Source organism: Anolis sagrei, chromosome 9, assembly GCF_037176765.1.
Source record: "Anolis sagrei isolate rAnoSag1 chromosome 9, rAnoSag1.mat, whole genome shotgun sequence".
In the NCBI taxonomy this organism is placed as follows: domain Eukaryota; kingdom Metazoa; phylum Chordata; class Lepidosauria; order Squamata; family Dactyloidae; genus Anolis; species Anolis sagrei.
In genome coordinates, this window is record NC_090029.1 from 1,829,855 (window position 1) to 1,850,697 (window position 20,843).

The window sequence follows — 20,843 nt, forward strand, 5'->3', positions numbered from 1 at the left end:
ACAATACAAAGGGACACCCTCCCTGCCTTACTGGTTCAAGACGGGTGGGTAGGCCGTCCTATCCTCATCGATGATGGTCACCGTGATGGTCACCAAGGGCCCTTCCACAAAGGGATCCCCTCCCTCCCTTACTGGTTCAAGACAGGTGTGTAGGCCGTCCTATCCTCATCGATGATGGTCACCATGATGGTCACCAAGGGCCCTTCCCCACAGGGACCCCCTCCCTCCCTTACTGTTTCAAGACGGGTTTGTAGGCCGTCCTGTCCTCATCGATGATGGTCACCATGATGGTCACCAAGGGCCCTTCCATAAAGGGATCCCCTCCCTCTCTTACTGGTTCAAGACGGGTGTGTAGGCCATCCTATCCTCATCAATGATGGTCACCATGATGGTCACCATGATGGTCAACTCCCTGCCTTACTGGTTCCAGATGGGTGTGTAGGCCATCCTATCCTCATCAATGATGGTCACCATGATGGTCACCAAGGGCCCTTCCCCAAAGGGACCCCCTCCCTCCCTTACTGGTTCAAGACGGGTGTGTAGGCCATCCTATCCTCATCGATGATGGTCACCATGATGGTCACCAAGTGCCCTTCCCCAAATGGACACCCTCCCTCCCTTACTGGTTCAAGACGGGTTTGTAGGCCATCCTATCCTCATCGATGATGGTCATCAAGGGCCCTTCCTCATAGGGACCTCCTCCGTCCCTTACTGGTTCAAGACGGGTGTGTAGGATGTCCTATCCTCATCGATGATGGTCACCATGATGGTCACCAAGGGCCCTTCCATAAAGGGATTCCCTCCCTCTCTTACTGGTTCAAGACGGGTGTGTAGGCTGTCCTGTCCTCATCGATGATGGTCACCGTGATGGTCACCAAGGACCCTTCCCCAAAGGGACCCCCTCCCTTCCTTACTGGTTCAAGACGGGTGTGTAAGCCATCCTATCCTCATCGATGATGGTCACCATGATGGTCACCAAGGGCCCTTCCCCAAAGGGACCCCCTCCTCCCTTACTGGTTCAAGGCCGTCCTATCCTCATCGATGATGGTCACCATGATGGTCACCTCCCTGCCTTACTGGTTCAAGACGGGTGTGTAGGCCGTCCTATCCTCATCGATGATGGTCACCATGATGGTCACCAAGGCCCTTCCTCAAAGGGACTCCCTCCCTCCCTTACTGGTTCAAGACGGGTGTGTAGGCCGTCCTATCCTCATCGATGATGGTCACCATGATGATCACCAAAGGCCCTCCCCAAAGGGACCCCCTCCCTCCCTTACTGGTTCAAGACGGGTGTGTAGGCCGTCCTATCTTCATCGATGATGGTCACCATGATGGTGATGAGCTGCGTCCAGAAGTCCAGGTTCTGGATGGTCGGGCCCTGCTCCTCCCGGGACACCTCTGGCTTCTTGCCCTGTGGCCAATGAAAAAATAAGGGGGGGGGGGTTAAGTGGACTCTTAACCAAGAGTCATCGCCGTCTTGAAGCCAGGCAAAGACCGTAATGACCCAAAAAGCTACAGACCAATCTCCCTGTTGTGCCACCTCTACAAAGTTCTGGAGAGACTTATTTAGCATAGAATTATGGAAAACAATAGACCCCTGTCTGATCCCACAGCAAGCTGGCTTCAGAAAAGGCAAAAGCTGCACATTGCAAGTGCTGAACTTGACTCAGCACATAGAAGATGGCTTTGGAAGGCAGCAGTTCACAGGAGCTGTCTTCATAGACCTGTCAGCAGCCTATGAGACTGTGAACCACCGCTGCCTCCTCCTGAGAAAAATGTATAGTATCACAAAGGACGACCACCTCACCCGCCTCATAGGAAACCTGCTACAAAACAGGAGCTTTTTGGTTGAGTTCCAGGGCCAGAGAAGCAGATGGCGGAAACAGAAGAACGGCCTGCCTCAGGGGAGCGTGCTTGCTCCATCCATGTTCAACATCTACACAAATGACCAGCCACTGCCAGAAGGGACAGAGAGCTTCATCTATGCTGATGATCGTGCCATCACCGCTCAAGCAGGGAGCTTTGAGGTGGTTGAACAGAAGCTCTCCGAAGCTCTAGGTGTCCTTGCCTCCTACTACTACAGGGAAAACCAGCTGATCCCTAATCCAACTAAAACACAGACATGTGCTTTTCATCTCAAGAACAGACAAGCATCCCGAGCTCTGAGGATTATTACCTGGGAAGGAATCCCACTGGAGCATTGCAGCGCACCCAAATCCCTGGGAGGAGTCACTTTGGACCGTGCTCCGACCTACAAGAAGCACTGCCTGAACATCAAACAAAAAGTGGGCGCTAGAAATAATATCATACGAAAACTGACTGGCACAACCTGGGGATCACAACCAGACACAGTGAAGACATCTGCCCTTGCGCTATGCTACTCTGCTGCTGAGTACACATGCCCAGTGTGGAACACATCTCACCACGCTCAAACAGGGGATGTGGCTCTTCATGAGACATACCACATTATCACGGGGTGTCTGCGCCCAACACCACGGGAGAAATTACACTGCTTAGCCGGTATTGCACCACCTGACATCCGCTGGGAAGTAGCAGCCAATAGTGAAAGGACCAAGGCAGAGACATCTCCAGCTCATCCCTTGTTTGGGTATCAGCCAACACGTCAACGACTTAAATCTAGAAATAGTTTTCTAAGATCTACAGAGACACTCATTGGAACACCTCAGCAAGCGAGAGTCCAAAAGTGGCAGGGGTAGCAGCCAATAGTGAAAGGACCAAGGCAGAGACATCTCCAGCTCATCCCCTGTTTGGGTATCAGCCAGCACGTCAACGACTTAAATCAAGAAATAGTTTTCTAAGATCTACAGAGACACTTACTGGAACACCTCAGCAAGCGAGAGTCCAAAAGTGGCAGGCTCAAACCCAAAACTGATACAAAATGAGAGACTCCCCCCTGGGCACACAGAAGACGGGACGACTTGGAAGGCGCTGAACAGACTACACAGATGACCAGCCACTCTGGTCTCTCTGGACCGTGCCCTGACTTACAAGAAGCCCTGCCTGAACATCAAGCAAAAAGTGGGCACTAGAAACAACATCATACGAAAGCTGAAGTGGAGGTGAAAGGAGGGGCTTTCCTTCCTTCCTTCCCTCCCCCAAAAGCAGCAGAAGCCACCATGTTTGACACTGGCACATCTCCTCTTCGGCTTGTCAGGCTCTTTTCGGAGCAGAAGGCTCAGCACAATCATTTCTGGAGCGTTTTCCTCGTGCAAAACCAGGGCCAAGGAGCTGAGTACACGCTCTCTCGTTCCAACCTCGTTTTGTGTCAACGGGAGCATACGGCGGAGGAGGAGGTGATGGAGGAACGCGTCCAAATGTCACCCACAGATTAAGCCGGAGGAAAACAAACAGGGCTGTAAAAAAAGGAGCTCCGGGCAAGCGATAAGTGCGCGGAAAAGCTGATCCGTTGTCAGGTTTGCCATTTTGGCTGCCAGGCTGGAGCTATCTCTGCCTTCAAGAGGGTGACAAGGAGGGAAGGCGACAAGGCTAAGGCTCTTGGGTTTCATCCCTGGACTGCACAAATCTCTTGTGTCATCAAGCTTCCAGACCTCAATGAGTAGATAGACTTCTATGCGGCCACGCCCCTGGGGCTCGGAGCAGCTTACAAGAACAGGCTAAAATCGAACACAATTTTAAAACAATTTAAAATAATTTAAAAACAACAATATCAAACATTAAAAGCCTGTTGAAACAGGTATGTCTTCCATGCCCTGCGGAAAGCTGGTAAGTCCCGCAAGGCACGGACTTCAGGTGGCAGAGTGTTCCAGAGTGATGGTGCCACTGCTGTGAAGGCTCTGCGTCTGGTTGCTGTTAGACGCACGGTCTTGACACTGGGAATTTTCAACAGATCTTGGTCCTCAGAATGGAGGGATCTCTGGGGTTGGTAGGGGGTGAGGCGGTCCCTCAGGTACATCGGCCCCAGACCATGCAAGGCCTTCAAGGTGAGTCCCATCCCTTTGAAAGTGATCCGGTGCTCAATGGGTAAGATTGGGGTGATGTGGCATCTCATCGGAATTCCCGCAAGAAGCCGAGCAGCTGCATTTTGTACCAACTTCAGCTTCCGGATCACCAACAGTGGAAAGCCAATGTAGAGGGTGTTACAGTAGTCCAGTCTTGAGATGACTGTGGCCTGGATCACCGTAGCCAGGTCGTCCCTGGACAGGGAGGGGGGCAGCCGTCTAGCCTGCCGCAGGGGAAAGAAAGAAGGCGGTTCTGCTCACGGCGGAGACTTGGGCCTCCATCATCAGCAGAGGGTCCAAAAGGACTCCCAGGCTCTTGACCAACGAGGACGGGTGTAGCGTCTCGCCATCCAGGGTAGGCAGCTGGATGTCCCCACTGCTCGGTCGACCCAGCCATAGGATCTCCGTCTTTGCCGGATTCACCCTCAACCTGCTGGCACGCAGCCATCCAGTCACGGCCTCGGGGCACTGATCAAAATAATCGGGTGCAGACAGGGGCGGCTCATCCATTACGCAAAGTAAGCGGTCGCAGAACACTTTTTTTTTGCCAGGGGCGCAGAGGTGCCTCTGTAAATGCCCCTCGACTGCCACTTGAGTCAGGTCGCCCCTCCATCTTCAGCAACAGCTGAGTGTCATCTGCGTACTGGTCACACTCCAGCCCAAAACCTCGAACCAGCTGAGCAAGTGGTTGCATATAGATGTTAAACAAGAGAGGGGAGAGAATGGCCCCCTGAGGAGGAACCCCACAAGAGAGGGGGGGGGGACCTCTCCGAGACCAGGCCTCCCCTCTCCACTCGCTGTAGAAGCATGTTTCTTTGTTTGCCTGCATTTGAAGAGGTATAAAAGGCAAAGTCAATGCCTTTATTCTCACTCCGGTTGCTTTTGGACACAACTCCTCACTAGAGTCCCAGCTGGAAATAAACATACTTTTCTGCCTCGAGAACAACAGAGGGGAGAGAATGGCCCCCTGAGGAACCCCCCATTTTGAGCCTTACAGCTCGGATTACCCAAGAGGGGCTGGATTAAACAGTAGGCACGGAACCGCCAGGCACATCTTTGTCCTGGAGTGGTGTCTAGAGGGGCTCCAACGATGCCCAGAAGCAAGAGGAGCTTGCCTTGGCGCCCTGAGGCTTCCAGAGGAAGAAGGGGCTTGTGAGGGCTTTGCCCAAGGCAAATGGATGAGGAGGCCTCACTCACCTGGTCCATGAGCTGAGCGTAGAGTTCGTAGCAGTTGTCAAAGATGTACTTGTAGGTGGAGTCCAGGCAGGCACGGACGCAGTCCTTGACCACGGCACTGGCCCTCGGGGGGCTCTGCAGCTCCAGCACCTGAGGGTTGGGAGAGGAAGAGGAGGAAGAGGAAGGCACTCAACTAGGAATCGGGGGAAAACATCCCAGAGCAGCAGTGGAAGCCTCACTTACTCATTCCCAGATTTGCAGCAAATGAATGAAGGGACAGAGAGATTCATCTAGGAAACCTGCTACAAAACAGGAGCTTTTTTGTTGAGTTCCAGGGCCAGAGAAGCAGATGACGGAAACAGAAGAACGGCCTGCCTCAGGGGAGCGTGCTTGCTCCATCCATGGTCAACATCGACACAAATGACCAGCCACTGCCAGAAGGGACAGAGAGCTTCATCTATGCTGATGATCATGCCATCATCGCTCAAGCAGGGAGCTTTGAGATGGTGGAACAGAAGCTCTCCAAAGCTCTAGGTGCACTTACTGCCTACTACAGGGAAAACCAGCTGATCCCTAATCATATATTATATATATAATATCACACAGGACGACCACCTCACCCGCCTCATAGGAAACCTGCTACAAAACAGGAGCTTTTTGGTTGAGTTCCAGGGCCAGAGAAGTAGATGGCGGAAACAGAAGAACGGCCTGCCTCAGGGGAGCGTGCTCGCTCCATCCATGTTCAATATCTACATAAATGACCAGCCACTGCCAGAAGGGACAGAGAGCTTCATCTATGCTGATGATCGTGCCATCACCGCTCAAGCAGGGAGCTTTGAGATGGTGGAACAGAAGCTCTCCAAAGCTCTAGGTGCCCTTACTGCCTATGACAGGGAAAACCAACTGATCCCTAATCCATCTAAAACACAGACATGTGCCTTTCACCTTAAAAACAGATAAGCATCCTGAACTCTGAGAATCACCTGGGAAGGAATCCCACTGGAGCATTGCAGCACACCCAAATACCTGGGAGGAGTCACTCTGGACCGTGCTCTGACCTACAAGAAGCACTGCCTGGACATCAAGCAAAAAGTGGGTGCTAGTAACAATATCATACGAAAGCTGACTGGCACAACCTGGGGATCACAACCAGACACAGTGAAGACATCTGCCCTTGCCCTGTGCTACTCTGCTGCTGAGTACGCATGCCCAGTGTGGAACACATCTCACCACGCTAAAACAGTGGACATGGCTCTTAATGAGACATGCCGCATCGTCAAGGGGTGTCTGCGCCCTACACCACTGGAGACATTACACTGCTTAGCTTATTGCACCACCTGACATCCGCCGGGAAGGAGCAGCCAATAGTGAAAGGACCAAGGCAGAGACATCTCCAGCTCATCCCCTGTTTGGGTATCAGTCAGCACGTCAATGACTGAAATCTAAAAATAGTTTTCTAAGATCTACAGAGACATCAGCAAGCGAGAGTCCAAAATTGGCAGGGGGTGGCAGCCAATAGTGAAAGGACCAAGGCAGAGACATCTCCAGCTCATCCCCTGTTTGGGTATCAGCCAGCACGTCAACGACTTAAATCTAGACATAGTTTTCTAAGATCTACAGAGACACTCGCTGGAACACCTCAGCAAGCGAGAGTCCAAAAGTGGCAGGCTCAAACCCAGAATCTCAACCAATGGCTGATACTCAGTTCTCAGGGTCCCGGAGGGAGATGGACTCTGAGGGAGAGGGGCCACTGCAAGGCTGGGCTTCCCCTTCCTTCGCCACCGCAATACTTGCCTTCAAGCGGAAGAACGTGATGCTTGTCAGCAGATCGACGGTGGACTTCAGGTCCTGGAGCCGCTCCGGGCTGCTGGCGGGAAAGTTTTCCTGGATGTGGACAAGGTGAGAAGAGGCTCGCCAGGCAGTCAGACCCCCCAATTCCCCAATCTCTGTGTATTAGGGTCTCAATGTGGGGAGAGGGGAGGTGGAAAAGGTAGCAAATGCTGCTCCTTTGCCCTTGTTGGGTTTCACACCTGGACTGCACAAGTCTCTTGTGTCAGCAAGTCTCCAGTCCTCAATGAGTAGCTAGGCTAGAGATAGGATTAAGCCCCACATTCCTATGCATGTCATATTTATGGATGAATTACCTCAACTGAAGGTTATTTTTAAGGTTATATATGTGTCTAACAGCTCAGATTCACCAATAGCCCTTGAGGAGGGCAAAAGTAGGGACTCTTCGTCGCCTGCCCCCCCCCCCCCCCAATGGCCCTCTTAGACTATAGTGCTCACCCTGTACTTGGAGAGGTCAATCCTCAAGGAATTGTGCAGCTGGTCCAGCAGTTTCACAAACTTTTCCCTCTGCGGAGGAAGAGAAGGAGGCCGGGCCCTGAGCCGTGGGAGAGAAGCCCCTCTTTGCCAGCCCACCCGCTCACCTTCAGACCCCTCCCCAAGTAATAATGGGTGGCTCCCTCCGGGGAAATCAACTGGCCAAAGAAGGCCATCTGGAAGGGTTTGGTGGGCAGTGCCCTTTGGTTTTGGAGTTCTAGTTCACCTACATCCAGAGATCACTGTGGACACAAACAATGATGGATCTGGACCAAACTCTACACGAATACTCAATGTGCCCAAATGTGAACACTGGCGGAGTTTGGGGGAAATAGAATCTTGACATTTGGGAGTTGTAGTTGCTGGGATTTATAGTTCGCCTACAATCAAAGAGCATTCTGAACTCCACCAATTGTGGCATTGAACCAAACATGGCATACAGGACTCCCATGACCAACAGAAAATACTATAAGGGTTTGGTGGGCATTGACCTTGAGTTTGGGAGTTGTAGTTCACCTACATCCAGAGATCACTGTGGACTCAAACAATTATGGATCTGGACCAAATGCTACACGAATACTCAATATGCCCAAATGTGAACACTGATGGAGTTTGGGGAAAATAGAATCTTGACATTTGTGAGTTGTAGTTGCTGGGATTTATAGTTCGCCTACAATCACAGAGCATTCTGAACTCCACCAACGATGGAATTGAACCAAACTTGGCACACAGTTCTCCCATGACCAACAGAAAATACTATAAGGGTTTGGTGGGCATTGACCTTGAGTTTGGGAGTTGTAGTTTACTTACATCCAGAGAAAACTGTGGACTCAAACAATGATGGATCTGGACCAAACTCTACACGAATACTCAATATGCCCAAATGTGAACACTGGTGGAGTTTGGGGAAAATAGAATCTTGACATTTGGGAGTTGTAGTTGCTGGGATTTATAGTTCACCTACAATCAGAGCGCATTCTGAACCCCACCAACGATAGAATTGGGCCAAACCCCAAGCCCAATCAACATCCCCCCCCCCCCTTGGCCTGGGTCCCACACAATGGTGGCCACCGGGGTCCTGCCCGCGCAGCCATCTGCCGAGCCGCAAACTGGATTGCAAGCTATCTGCGTCAAAGGCAAATTAGCATTAACGAACCGGCCGACCGACTGACCAAGAGGGATTAACATCAAAAAGGTTTGCGATCAAAGGGCAGGAAATGGGTTGGCAAGGGAGGGGGCCGGGCATCACATTTGGCGGACGGCGAGAGGAAATGTGTATATGGAACACTTTGAGAAATAAGCCCTGAAAACAGCGGCAAAAGGACTTCTAGGAAGATGCCCTCATTATTGGTTACTCACATCCTAATGGACGGATCCCACTCCAAGACCTTGCTAAATGCACCCTTCTACCCTTCCCATTGGCTCCTTCCTCCCACCCTGGACGTTCTTCCACGGGTGTAATATATACCATATATCTGTGTATATATGTGCGGTTGCATAAATATGTGGGTGAATAAATGTATATATGTGTGTATATATTTGTGTATCTGTGTGTTTATATGTGTACATGCATATTATGTATATGTGTGTGTTTGCTTATATATATATGTATGTGTGTGTATATATGTGCCTGTGTGTGTATATTTGTGCATTTGTGTGTTTATATGTGTACATGCATATTGTGTATATGTGTGTGTTTGCTTATATATATACATATACATACATACACACACACACATACACACACACACACACACACATATATATATATATATATATATGTGGGTGTATATATGTGTGTGTATATGTGTCTGTGTGTATATTTGTGTATTTGTGTGTTTATATGTGTACATGCATATTGTGTATATGTGTGTTTGCTTATATATGTGTGTGTGTGTATGTATGTGTGTGTATATGTGTCTCTGTGTGTATATTTGTGCATTTGTGTGTTTATATGTGTACGAGCATATTGTGTATATGTGTGTGTTTGCTTATATATATGTGTGTGTGTGTGTGTATATGTGCCTGTGTGTGTATATTTGTGCATTTGTGTGTTTATATGTGTACATGTATATTGTGTATATGTGTGTGTTTGCTTATATATATATGTGTGTGTGTGTGTATGTGTCTGTGTGTGTATATTTGTGCATTTGTGTGTTTATATGTGTAAATGCATATTGTGTATATGTGTGTGTTTGCTTATATATATACATATACATAAACATATACATATATATATATATGTGGGTGTATATATGTGTGTGTATATGTGTATGTGTCTGTGTGTATATTTGTGCATTTGTGTGTTTATATGTGTACGAGCATATTGTGTATATGTGTGTGTGTGTGTATATATGTGTGTGTATATGTGTCTGTGTGTATATTTGTGCATTTGTGTGTTTATATGTGTACATGCATATTGTGTGTATGTGTGTGTTTGCTTATATATACGTGTGTGTGTGTATGTATGTGTGTGTGTATATGTGTCTGTGTGTGTATATTTGTGCATTTGTGTGTTTATATGTGTACGAGCATATTGTGTATATGTGTGTGTTTGCTTATATATATACATATATATATATGTGGGTGTATATATGTGTGTGTATATGTGTCTGTGTGTATATTTATGCATTTGTGTGTTTGCTTATATATATGTGTGTGTGTGTGTATGTGTGTGTGTATATGTGTCTGTGTGTGTATATTTGTGCATTTGTGTGTTTATGTGTACATGCATATTGTGAATATGTGTGTATATATTTGTGTATATATGTGTGTATATATATGTGTGTATATATTTGTGTATTTGTGTGTTTATATGTGTACATGCATGTTGTGTATATGTGTGTGCTTGCCTATATGCATATTTGTGTGAATATATGCATGTATGTGGATATGTATATGTGTATGTGTATGCATGTGTGTATTTGTGTGTGTTTGTGCATATATATATACGTGTGTGTGTGTGTATGAATGTATGCATGTGCATATGTATATGAATGTATGTGTGTATCTATATATATGGTGTATTTTTGGGGCTTTTAAGTCTGTTCCGCTGGGGTTTTGTGTGTGTGTGGGTGTGTGTGTGTGTTTATGGGTGATGGACACTCGTTGGACTGTTAGGTGTGTTGTGTCCAAATTTGGTGTCAATTCCCTCAGTGGTTTTTGAGTTCTGTTAATCCCACAAACGAACATGACATTTTTATTTATATAGATTTGCTTTGCTGTACTGTTGGGCTTGGCCTCATGTAAGGATAAGGATCCAAGGACAAGGCTTCCCTTCTGGCCACCGGGCAGGACCACATATCGGAAAAGGCAGCCTTCGATTCCAAACAAAAAGGAGGAAGACGGAATGGACAACTCACCCCGAAGTTGGTGGCCGCAAAGCGGTCGGAGGCGGAGACGTTGGTGGTGGCCGTGGTGTGGGCGTAGAAGGCGTTGATGTTGGCCAACAAGGTGCTCATGACGGCGGGGACTCCTGGACACATGTACTTGGAGGAGAGGCAGGAGAAGTGCCTGCAGCAGAGGAAGAGGAGGAGAGGGAGTAGGTTAGAGTCAGCGGGACAAAGCTAGTGTCGTCCTGTGGAGAGTGAGTAGGCCAAAACCTGTTAGAGTCAGTGGACCAAAGCTAGTGTTGTTCTGAGGAGAGTGAGTAGGCCAAAGCCTGTTAGAGTCAGCGGGCCAAAGCTAGTGTTGTCCTGGAGAGAGTGAGTAGGTCAAAGCCTGTTAGAGTCAGCGGACCAAAGCTAGTGTCGTCTTGAGGAGAGTGAGTAGGCTAAAGCCTGTTAAGAGTCTGTGGACCAAAGCTAGTGTTGTTCTGAGGAGAGTGAGTAGGCCAAAGCCTGTTAGAGTCAGCGGGCCAAAGCTAGTGTTGTCCTGGAGAGAGTGAGTAGGTCAAAGCCTGTTAGAGTCAGCGGACCAAAGCTAGTGTCGTCTTGAGGAGAGTGAGTAGGCTAAAGCCTGTTAAGAGTCTGTGGACCAAAGCTAGTGTTGTTCTGAGGAGAGTGAGTAGGCCAAAGCCTGTTAGAGTCAGCGGGCCAAAGCTAGTGTTGTCCTGGAGAGAGTGAGTAGGTCAAAGCCTGTTAGAGTCAGCGGACCAAAGCTAGTGTCGTCTTGAGGAGAGTGAGTAGGCTAAAGCCTGTTAAGAGTCTGTGGACCAAAGCTAGTGTTGTTCTGAGGAGAGTGAGTAGGCCAAAGCCTGTTAGAGTCAGCGGGCCAAAGCTAGTGTTGTCCTGGAGAGAGTGAGTAGGTCAAAGCCTGTTAGAGTCAGCGGACCAAAGCTAGTGTCGTCTTGAGGAGAGTGAGTAGGCTAAAGCCTGTTAAGAGTCTGTGGACCAAAGCTAGTGTTGTTCTGAGGAGAGTGAGTAGGCCAAAGCCTGTTAGAGTCAGCGGGCCAAAGCTAGTGTTGTCCTGGAGAGAGTGAGTAGGTCAAAGCCTGTTAGAGTCAGCGGACCAAAGCTAGTGTCGTCTTGAGGAGAGTGAGTAGGCTAAAGCCTGTTAAGAGTCTGTGGACCAAAGCTAGTGTTGTTCTGAGGAGAGTGAGTAGGCCAAAGCCTGTTAGAGTCAGCGGGCCAAAGCTAGTGTTGTCCTGGAGAGAGTGAGTAGGTCAAAGCCTGTTAGAGTCAGCGGACCAAAGCTAGTGTCGTCTTGAGGAGAGTGAGTAGGCTAAAGCCTGTTAAGAGTCTGTGGACCAAAGCTAGTGTTGTTCTGAGGAGAGTGAGTAGGCCAAAGCCTGTTAGAGTCAGCGGGCCAAAGCTAGTGTTGTCCTGGAGAGAGTGAGTAGGTCAAAGCCTGTTAGAGTCAGCGGACCAAAGCTAGTGTCGTCTTGAGGAGAGTGAGTAGGCTAAAGCCTGTTAAGAGTCTGTGGACCAAAGCTAGTGTTGTTCTGAGGAGAGTGAGTAGGCCAAAGCCTGTTAGAGTCAGCGGGCCAAAGCTAGTGTTGTCCTGGAGAGAGTGAGTAGGTCAAAGCCTGTTAGAGTCAGCGGACCAAAGCTAGTGTCGTCTTGAGGAGAGTGAGTAGGCTAAAGCCTGTTAAGAGTCTGTGGACCAAAGCTAGTGTTGTTCTGAGGAGAGTGAGTAGGTCAAAGCCTGTTAGAGTCAGCGGGACAAAGCTAGTGTCGTCTTGAGGAGAGTGAGTAGGCTAAAGCCTGTTAAGAGTCTGTGGACCAAAGCTAGTGTTGTTCTGAGGAGAGTGAGTAGGCCAAAGCCTGTTAGAGTCAGCGGGCCAAAGCTAGTGTTGTCCTGGAGAGAGTGAGTAGGTCAAAGCCTGTTAGAGTCAGCGGACCAAAGCTAGTGTCGTCTTGAGGAGAGTGAGTAGGCTAAAGCCTGTTAAGAGTCTGTGGACCAAAGCTAGTGTTGTTCTGAGGAGAGTGAGTAGGTCAAAGCCTGTTAGAGTCAGCGGGACAAAGCTAGTGTCGTCTTGAGGAGAGTGAGTAGGCTAAAGCCTGTTAAGAGTCTGTGGACCAAAGCTAGTGTTGTTCTGAGGAGAGTGAGTAGGCCAAAGCCTGTTAGAGTCAGTGGACCAAAGCTAGTGTCGTCTTGAGGAGAGTGAGTAGGCTAAAGCCTGTTAAGAGTCAGTGGGCCAAAGCTAGTGTCGTCCCGAGGAGAGTGAGTAGGCCGAAGCCTGTTACTCATTGGGACAAAGCTAGTGTCGTCCTGAGGAGAGTGAGTAGGCTAAAGCCTGTTAAGAGTCAGTGGGTCAAAGCTAGTGTCGTCCTGAGGAGAGTGAGTAGGCCGAAGCCTGTTAGAGTCAGCGGGCCAAAGCTAGTGTCGTCCTGAGGGGAGGGAGTAGGCCAAAGCCTGTTAGAGTCAGCGGGCCAAAGGTAGTGTCGTCCTGAGGAGAGTGAGTAGGCCGAAGCCTGTTAGAGTCAGTGGGCCAAAGCTAGTGTCGTCCTGAGGAGAGTGAGTAGGCCAAAGCCTGTTAGAGTCAGCGGGCCAAAGCTAGTGTCGTCCTGAGGAGAGTGAGTAGGCCGAAGCCTGTTAGAGTCAGCGGGCCAAAGCTAGTGTCGTCCTGAGGAGAGTGAGTAGGCCGAAGCCTGTTAGAGTCAGTGGGCCAAAGCTAGTGTCGTCCTGAGGAGTGTGAGTAGGCCAAAACCTGTTAGTCAGTGAGACAAAGCTAGTGTCATCCTGAGGAGAGCGAGTAGGTTGAAGCCTGTTAGAGTCAGTGAGCCAAAGCTAGTGTCATCCCGAAGAGAGTGAGTAGGCCGAAGCCTGTTGGAGTCAACGGGCCAAAGCTAGTGTTGTGCTGAGGAGAGTGAGTAGGCCGAAGCCTGTTAGAGTCAGCAGGCCAAAGCTAGTGTCGTCCTGAGGAGAGTGAGTAGGCCAAAGCCTGTTAGAGTCAGTGGACCAAAGCGAGTGTCATCCTAAGAAGAGCGAGTAGGCCTATTACTGGGCCAAAGCTAGTGTCATCCTGAGGAGAGTGAGGTAAACCTCAGTGTGAGAGAAGCCTCGTGTGAGAAAGCTCCAGTGTGAAGGCTGCTGTGTGTAAAGCTACTATGTATTTGTTTATTTGTGTTTTGGAAACCTTGTTCTTGTAAATAGTGCAACCATATTATTTTACTACAACGAGACATCTCCAGCTCATCCCCTGTTTGGGTATCAGCCAGCATGTCAACGATTTAAATCTAGAAATAGTTTACTAAGAGCTACAGAGACACTTGCTGGAACACCTCAGCAAGCGGGAGTCCAAAAGTGGCAGGCTCAAACCCAGAACCTCAATCTATGGCTGATACCAGATGAGAGACACACAGAAGACAGGGCGACTTGGAAGGCACTGAACAGACTGCGCTCTGGAACCACGAGATGCAGAGCCAACCTCAAGAAATGGGGCCACCAAGTGGAGTCCACGACATGCGAGTGCGGAGATGAGCCAACCACTGACCACCTGCTGCAATGCACCCTGAGCCCTGCCACATGATGCACAAGGGAGGACCTCCTTGCGGCAACACCAGAGGCACTCCAAGGGGCCAGAGACTGCTCAAAGGACATTTAATCCACTACCAAGTTTGCAAACTTTGTGTTTTTTTATCTGTTTGTCAACGACTTAAATCTAGAAATAGTTTTCTAAGATCTACAGAGACACTCGCTTGAACACCTCAGCAAGCGAGAGTCCAAAAGTGGCAGGCTCAAACCCAGAACCTCAACCAATGGCTGATGGATGACCTCCTTGCGGCAACACCAGAGGCACTCCAAGTGGCCAGATACTGGCCAAAGGACATTTAATCAACTTCCAAGCTTTCAAACTTTAAGTTTTGTTTGTTTGTTTGCTAAAAAATGCAATACAACTGTTTGGTTTGCTCCTGACACGATAAATATCAGCCTGCTTCCACCCTGGGCTTCAAGGCATGGCTGAAAGAAGGAGCTCCCTGCTTGTCAATTCCATCCCTTGATGGCGTTCCTTACTTAAAGTGACGGACTCTCTCTCTCGGATGTAAACAAACCCCAGGTTGCCCTGGACTGCATTCCACGTAGATAGACACAAGGGATCACGTCTTGGGGCGGGCTGGCTGACAAATGACAAGGACGGGGACGTCGCCTGAACAAAGGGGTCAACGTTTCCGAGGAAACAGCCTGTCGGAGCAGAAAAGGCAGGTTCCATGTGTTGTCGAAGGCTTTCATGGCCAGAATCCCTGGGTTGTTGTAGGTTTTTCTGGGCTATATGGCCATGGTCTAGAGGCATTCCCTCCTGACGTTTTCCCTGCATCTATGGCAAGCATCCTCAGAGGTCTGTTTTGGAAAAACTAAGGACCAGGAAAGCACATCTACTCTGCTCCCTGACTTTCCTTCTATGCTGCAGAGACACAGATACCATCCCACAAGCCTTCGACAATACATCTAAGCACCTCTCAACAAAAGATTGCCCCAGGCACTGTCAGGCCATTATATGCTAATCAAGGTGGTCAGTTGAAACATTCAAACCTAGATCCAGCAGACAAGAGTCCTTTGTCCCACGCATGCATGACCAAGGTGGGAAACAATCTGAGACATCTAATCACCTCCCAACAAAAGATTGCCCCAGGCACTGCCAGGCCATCAAATGCTAATCAAGGTGGTCAGTTGAAGCATTCACACCTAGCTCCAGCAGACAAGAGTCCTTTGTCCCATGCATGCATGACCAAGGTGGGAAACAATCTGGGACATCTAATCACCTCCCAACAAAAGATTGCCCCAGGCACTGCCAGGCCATCAAATGCTAATCAAGGTGGTCAGTTGAAGCATTCACACCTAGCTCCAACAGACAAGAGTCCTCTGTCTCATGCATGCATGACCAGGGTGGGAAACAATCTGGGACATCTAATCACCTCTCAACAAAAGATTGCCCCAGGCACTGCCAGGCCATCAAATGCTAATCAATGTGGTCAGTTGAAACATTCACACTTAGCTCCAACAGACAGGAGTCCTTTGTCCCACCCTGGTCATTCCACAGATATATAAAACCTTTTTCCTAGTTCCAACAGACCTCACTACCTCTGAGGATGCTTGCCATAGATGCAGGCGAAATGTCAGAAGAGAATGCTAGAGGCACTGCCAGGCCATCAAATCCTAATCCAGGTGGTCAGTTGAGACATTCCCACCTAGCTCCAGCAGACAAGAGTCCTTTGTCCCACCCTGGTCATTCCACAGATATATAAACCCTTTTTCGTAATTCCAACAGACCTCACTACCTCTGAGGATGCTTGCCATAGATGCAGGCGAAATGTCAGGAGAGAATGCCTCTAGAACATGGCCGTATAGCCCGAAAAAACCTACAACAACCCAAGGCAGGTTCACAGGCCCTTGCAAGGATGAGGGCACGCTGGGCTGCGCCATGAACATGAATCGGGATGCAAATATCTCGGAGGAAGGAGGATGCGCGCTTTCCCCGGAGCTCGGCTGAAGGGACGGCGGCGTTAAGAGCTGGAATAAAATTAACTCGGTGTGTCAAAACACATCTCCGAGCACCGCGCGGCACCTCCTTCCCTCATTGAGATTCCAGCTCAGCTGTCTTCCTGTCATCGCTGGTTGCGCCGAGGGGAAGCTCAGCGGCTCATTTCCAGCAGGAGGCAAAAGAGGAAAAGGAGGAAGAAAGAGGGAGAGGGAAGAGGAAGGGAAGGAATTCAATCCCACACTATCCAAGTCTCAAGTCCTCACAGGAACTGTCTTCATAGACCTGTCAGCGGCTTATGAGACTGTGAACCACCGCCTCGTCCTAAGAAAAATGTATAGTATCACAAAGGACGACCACCTCACCCGCCTCATAGGAAACCTGCTACAAAACAGGAGCTTTTTTGTTGAGTTCCAGGGCCAGAAACAGAAGAGCGGCCGGCCTCAGGGGAGCGTGCTCGCTCCATCCATGTTCAACATCTACACAAATGACCAGCCACTGCCAGAAGGGACAGAGAGCTTCATCTATGCTGATGATCGTGCCATCACCGCTCAAGCAGGGAGCATTGAGATGGTTGAACAGAAGCTCTCCGAAGCTCTAGGTGCTCTTACTGCCTGTTACAGGGAAAACCAGCTGATCCCTAATCATATATCATATATATAATATCAGAAAGGACGACCACCTCACCCGCCTCAAAGGAAACCTGCTACAAAACAGGAGCCTCTTTGTTGAGTTCCAGGGCCAGAGAAGCAGATGGCGGAAGCAGAAGAACGGCCTGCCTCAGGGGAGCGTGCTTGCTCCATCCATGTTCAACATCTACACAAATGACCAGCCACTGCCAGAAGGGACAGAGAGCTTCATCTATGCTGATGATCGTGCCATCACCGCCCAAGCAGGGAGCTTTGAGATGGTTGAACAGAAGCTCTCCAAAGCTCTAGGTGCTCTTGCTGCCTACTACAGGAAAAACCAGCTGATCCCTAATCCATCTAAAACACAGACATGTGCTTTTCACCTCAAGAACAGACAAGCATCCCGAGCTCTGAGGATGACCTGGGAAGGAATCCCACGGGAGCATTGCAGCGCACCCAAATACCTGGGAGTCACTCTGGACCGTGCTCTGACCTACAAGAAGCACGGCCTGAACATCAAGCAAAAAGTGGGTGCTAGAAACAATATCATACGCAAGCTGACTGGCACAACCTGGGGATCACAACCAGACACAGTGAAGACATCTGCCCTTGCGCTATGCTGCTCTGCTGCTGAGTACGCATGCCCAGTGTGGAACACATCTCACCACGCTAAAACAGTGGATGTGGCTCTTAATGAGACATGCCGCATTATCACGGGGTGTCTGTGCCCCACACCACTGGAGAAATTACACTGCTTAGCCGGTATTGGAGCACCTCACATCCGCTGGGAAGTAGCAGCCAATAGTGAAAGGACCAAGGCAGAGACATCTCCAGCTCATCCCCTGTTTGGGTATCAGCCAGCACGTCAATGACTTAAATCAAGAAATAATTTTCTAAGATCTACAGAGACACTCGCTGGAACACCTCAGCAAGCAAGAGTCCAAAAGTGGCAGGCTCAAACCCAGAACTGATACCAAATGAGGGACTCCCCCCTGAACACACAGAAGACGGGGCAACTTGAAAGGCGCTGAACAGACTGCGCTCTGGCACCACGAGATGCAGAGCCAACCTCAAGAAATGGGGCCACCAAGTGGAATCCACTCTGTGGATGTGCAACTTTAAGTATCCTGTTTATATTTTGGATGCTCTGCTATATTTCAGGGTAGTTTCCCCTAACAATACGTACGTCATGGCCTGGTAGATGTACTCGATCCCGTAGCGCATGGCGAACTCGTCCACAATCTCCTGGGCGACGTCCTCAAAGTAGACCTTCCAGGCGTCGTCCCCTTTGACGGAGGGGATCTGCACCACCCCACCGGACTTCACCTCGGTCAGGTGGTGGAAGAGGCTCTAAAGAGAAGGCAGGCGTCATCTCAGCCCAGAGACCCCCCCCTTCCCCCTCCACTGGTACCATTGGGACAGTGTCCGCACACGGCACTCACCTCATGGAGGCAGGTGTACTGGATGTGGTACGGCGAGACCTTCTCCTCCCCTTTGATCTCCACGTTGAGCTTCAACCGGATGGCCCCCGACACAGCAGACTTGTCCGTGCGCTTGTCTAGGGAAGAGGGAAGGAGACGGCCAGGGGTGGCTCAACCATTACGCAAAATAAGCATTCGCGGTATAGTTGATTTTGCCCAGGGGTGCTCTTGGGGGAAAATAGACCTTGACATATGCAAGTTGTAGCTCTTGGGATATATAGTTCACCTACAATCAGAGGTGGCCCTAGGTAATTTTCAACGGTAAGCAAACAGTATTTTGGCTCACACCACCAACCAATCATTGATATATAGGTAGGTTGTTGTAGGTTTTTCCGGGCTATTGATATATATTTTCTGTTCATCATGGGAGTTCTGTGTGCCATATTTGGTTCAATTCCATCATTGGTGGAGTTCAGAGTGCTCTTTGATTCTAGGTGAACTATACATCCCAGTAACTACAACTCTATTTTCCCCCAAGAGCGCCTCAAGAGTGCCCCCTTGTCAAAATTAACTCTACTGCGAATGCTTACTTTGCGTATGGAGTTGACCGCCCCTGCCAACCAATCACTGATACACATTTTCTGTTCGTCGTGGCAGTTCTGTGTGCCATATTTGGTTCAGTTCCATCATTGGTGGAGTTCAGAGTGCTCTTTGATTTTAGGTGAACTATACATCCCAGTAACTACAACTCTATTTTCCCCCAAGAGCGCCTCAAGAGCGCCTTGTCAAAATTAACTCTACTGCGAATGCTTACTTTGCGTATGGGGTTGACCGCCCCTGCCAACCAATCACTGATACACATTTTCTGTTCATCGTGGGAGTTCTGTGTGCCATATTTGGTTCAATTCCATCATTAGTGGAGTTCAGAGTGCTCTTTGATTGTAGGTGAACTATATATCACAGTAACTACAACTCGCATATGTCAAGGTCTATTTCCCCCCAAGAGCACCTCAAGAGCGTCCCTGGGTAAAATCAACTCTACTGCAAATGCTTACTTTGCGTAATGGTTGAGCCGCCCCTGGCTGTGGCCCACTTTGGTGGTCATGTGGTCTGAACATGAAGCATAAGTCTCAAGGGTAAAAAACCTCAGAACTGGTACTGAGAGGTACTCACATTCATCCGATAGAAACTCTGATGGTAGAATGAAAAGGGAAGCACTCCCCTCCTCCAGGAAGAGGTGGAGCCAAACAGGACTGATTGACAGCTATAAGTAACCAATCAATCCAACTTATACATAAGCAGGGTAAAAAGGCAGGATTAAGCATGATACAACAGTTTAAATCTTGCAACTAACAGTTCTACACATAGGTGGTGCCACTCGCGCCATCACAAGGGAAAACTCCTTGGCAGGGGCGGCTCAACCATTACGCAAAGTAAGCCTCACGTCCATCCGATAGAAACTCTGATGGTAGAATGAAAAGGGAAGCACTCCCCTCCTCCAGGAAGAGGTGGAGAGTTGATGTTGCCCAGGGGCGCTCTTGAGGCACTCTTGGGGGAAAATAGACATATGCGAGTTGTAGTTACTGGGATGTATAGTTCACCTAGAATCAAAGAGCACTCTGAACTCCACCAATGATGGAATTGAACCAAATATGGCACACAGAACTCCCACGACGAACAGAACATATAGATCAGTAATTGGTTGTGGGGGCACCAAAATACTGTTAAAAATTACCTAGGGCCGCCTTTGGAGATGGCTCTTTGGCTGGGGCTGGCAATGGGGCAGCATGGGGCAGGGCAGACTCAGGGTCCTACTGGAATCTGGGCTGGGACCCAAAGCCGAGGCGGTGCTTTCTGGGGCAAAGAGCAGGGCAGGGAGGGAGGCAAGAGCACTCAGCACAAGGAGGGGAAGTGAAGGTGGATGTCTCTGCTTGCGAAGGGTGCAAAGGGACTTGGACTTGAGGGGGGTCCTCTCCAGCTACCCACCGAGATTGTACCAGACGTCCATCTCGCCGCTCAGTGTCCGCACTTCGATGATGGTCTGCCCCAGGAAGTCGTCCGATTCCCGTTTGAAGTGCTGCTTCACCCGGGACTTGATGTCGTCGTCCTCGTCCCAGACCCGGACCTTGATGCGGTCAGTGGAGTTGTGGCACTCACTAGGAAGGGGACATAAGAGGTGGTGGGTGACACTCGAGAAGCGCAAGGCGAGGCACGGTGGAGCTTTGTTGGGCTCTGCTGCAAGAGGAATCCTGGGGCCTGATTATTGCCATCCAGCTTTGCTGCCTGCTCAGCCCTGGGCTTACCCACGAGGAGACCTGCAGCCACACCCTCATAATAATAATAATAATAATAATAATAATAATAATAACAACACTTTATTTATACCCCGCTCCGGGGAGCGGCGTGAGCTTCCACTGTCAGCCCTAGGTTCTGCCAACCTAGCAGTTCGAAAAAA

At 49.5% G+C, this 20,843-nt stretch overlaps 1 protein-coding gene across 1 annotated transcript in view; it reads right to left on the reverse strand.

Moving 5' to 3' along the window:
* Positions 1-20,843, reverse strand: part of UNC13C (unc-13 homolog C) — a 134,452-nt gene that overhangs the window by 40,888 nt on the left and 72,721 nt on the right. Inside the window, exons 11-18 of the mRNA XM_067471209.1 lie at positions 20,375-20,544; positions 18,410-18,525; positions 18,154-18,317; positions 10,841-10,991; positions 7,443-7,511; positions 6,951-7,040; positions 5,178-5,306; positions 1,278-1,411 (exon numbers count right to left, since the gene is read on the reverse strand). Coding sequence (XP_067327310.1) covers positions 1,278-1,411; positions 5,178-5,306; positions 6,951-7,040; positions 7,443-7,511; positions 10,841-10,991; positions 18,154-18,317; positions 18,410-18,525; positions 20,375-20,544 — 1,023 coding nt within the window. The remainder of the gene's footprint in view (positions 1-1,277; positions 1,412-5,177; positions 5,307-6,950; positions 7,041-7,442; positions 7,512-10,840; positions 10,992-18,153; positions 18,318-18,409; positions 18,526-20,374; positions 20,545-20,843) is intronic.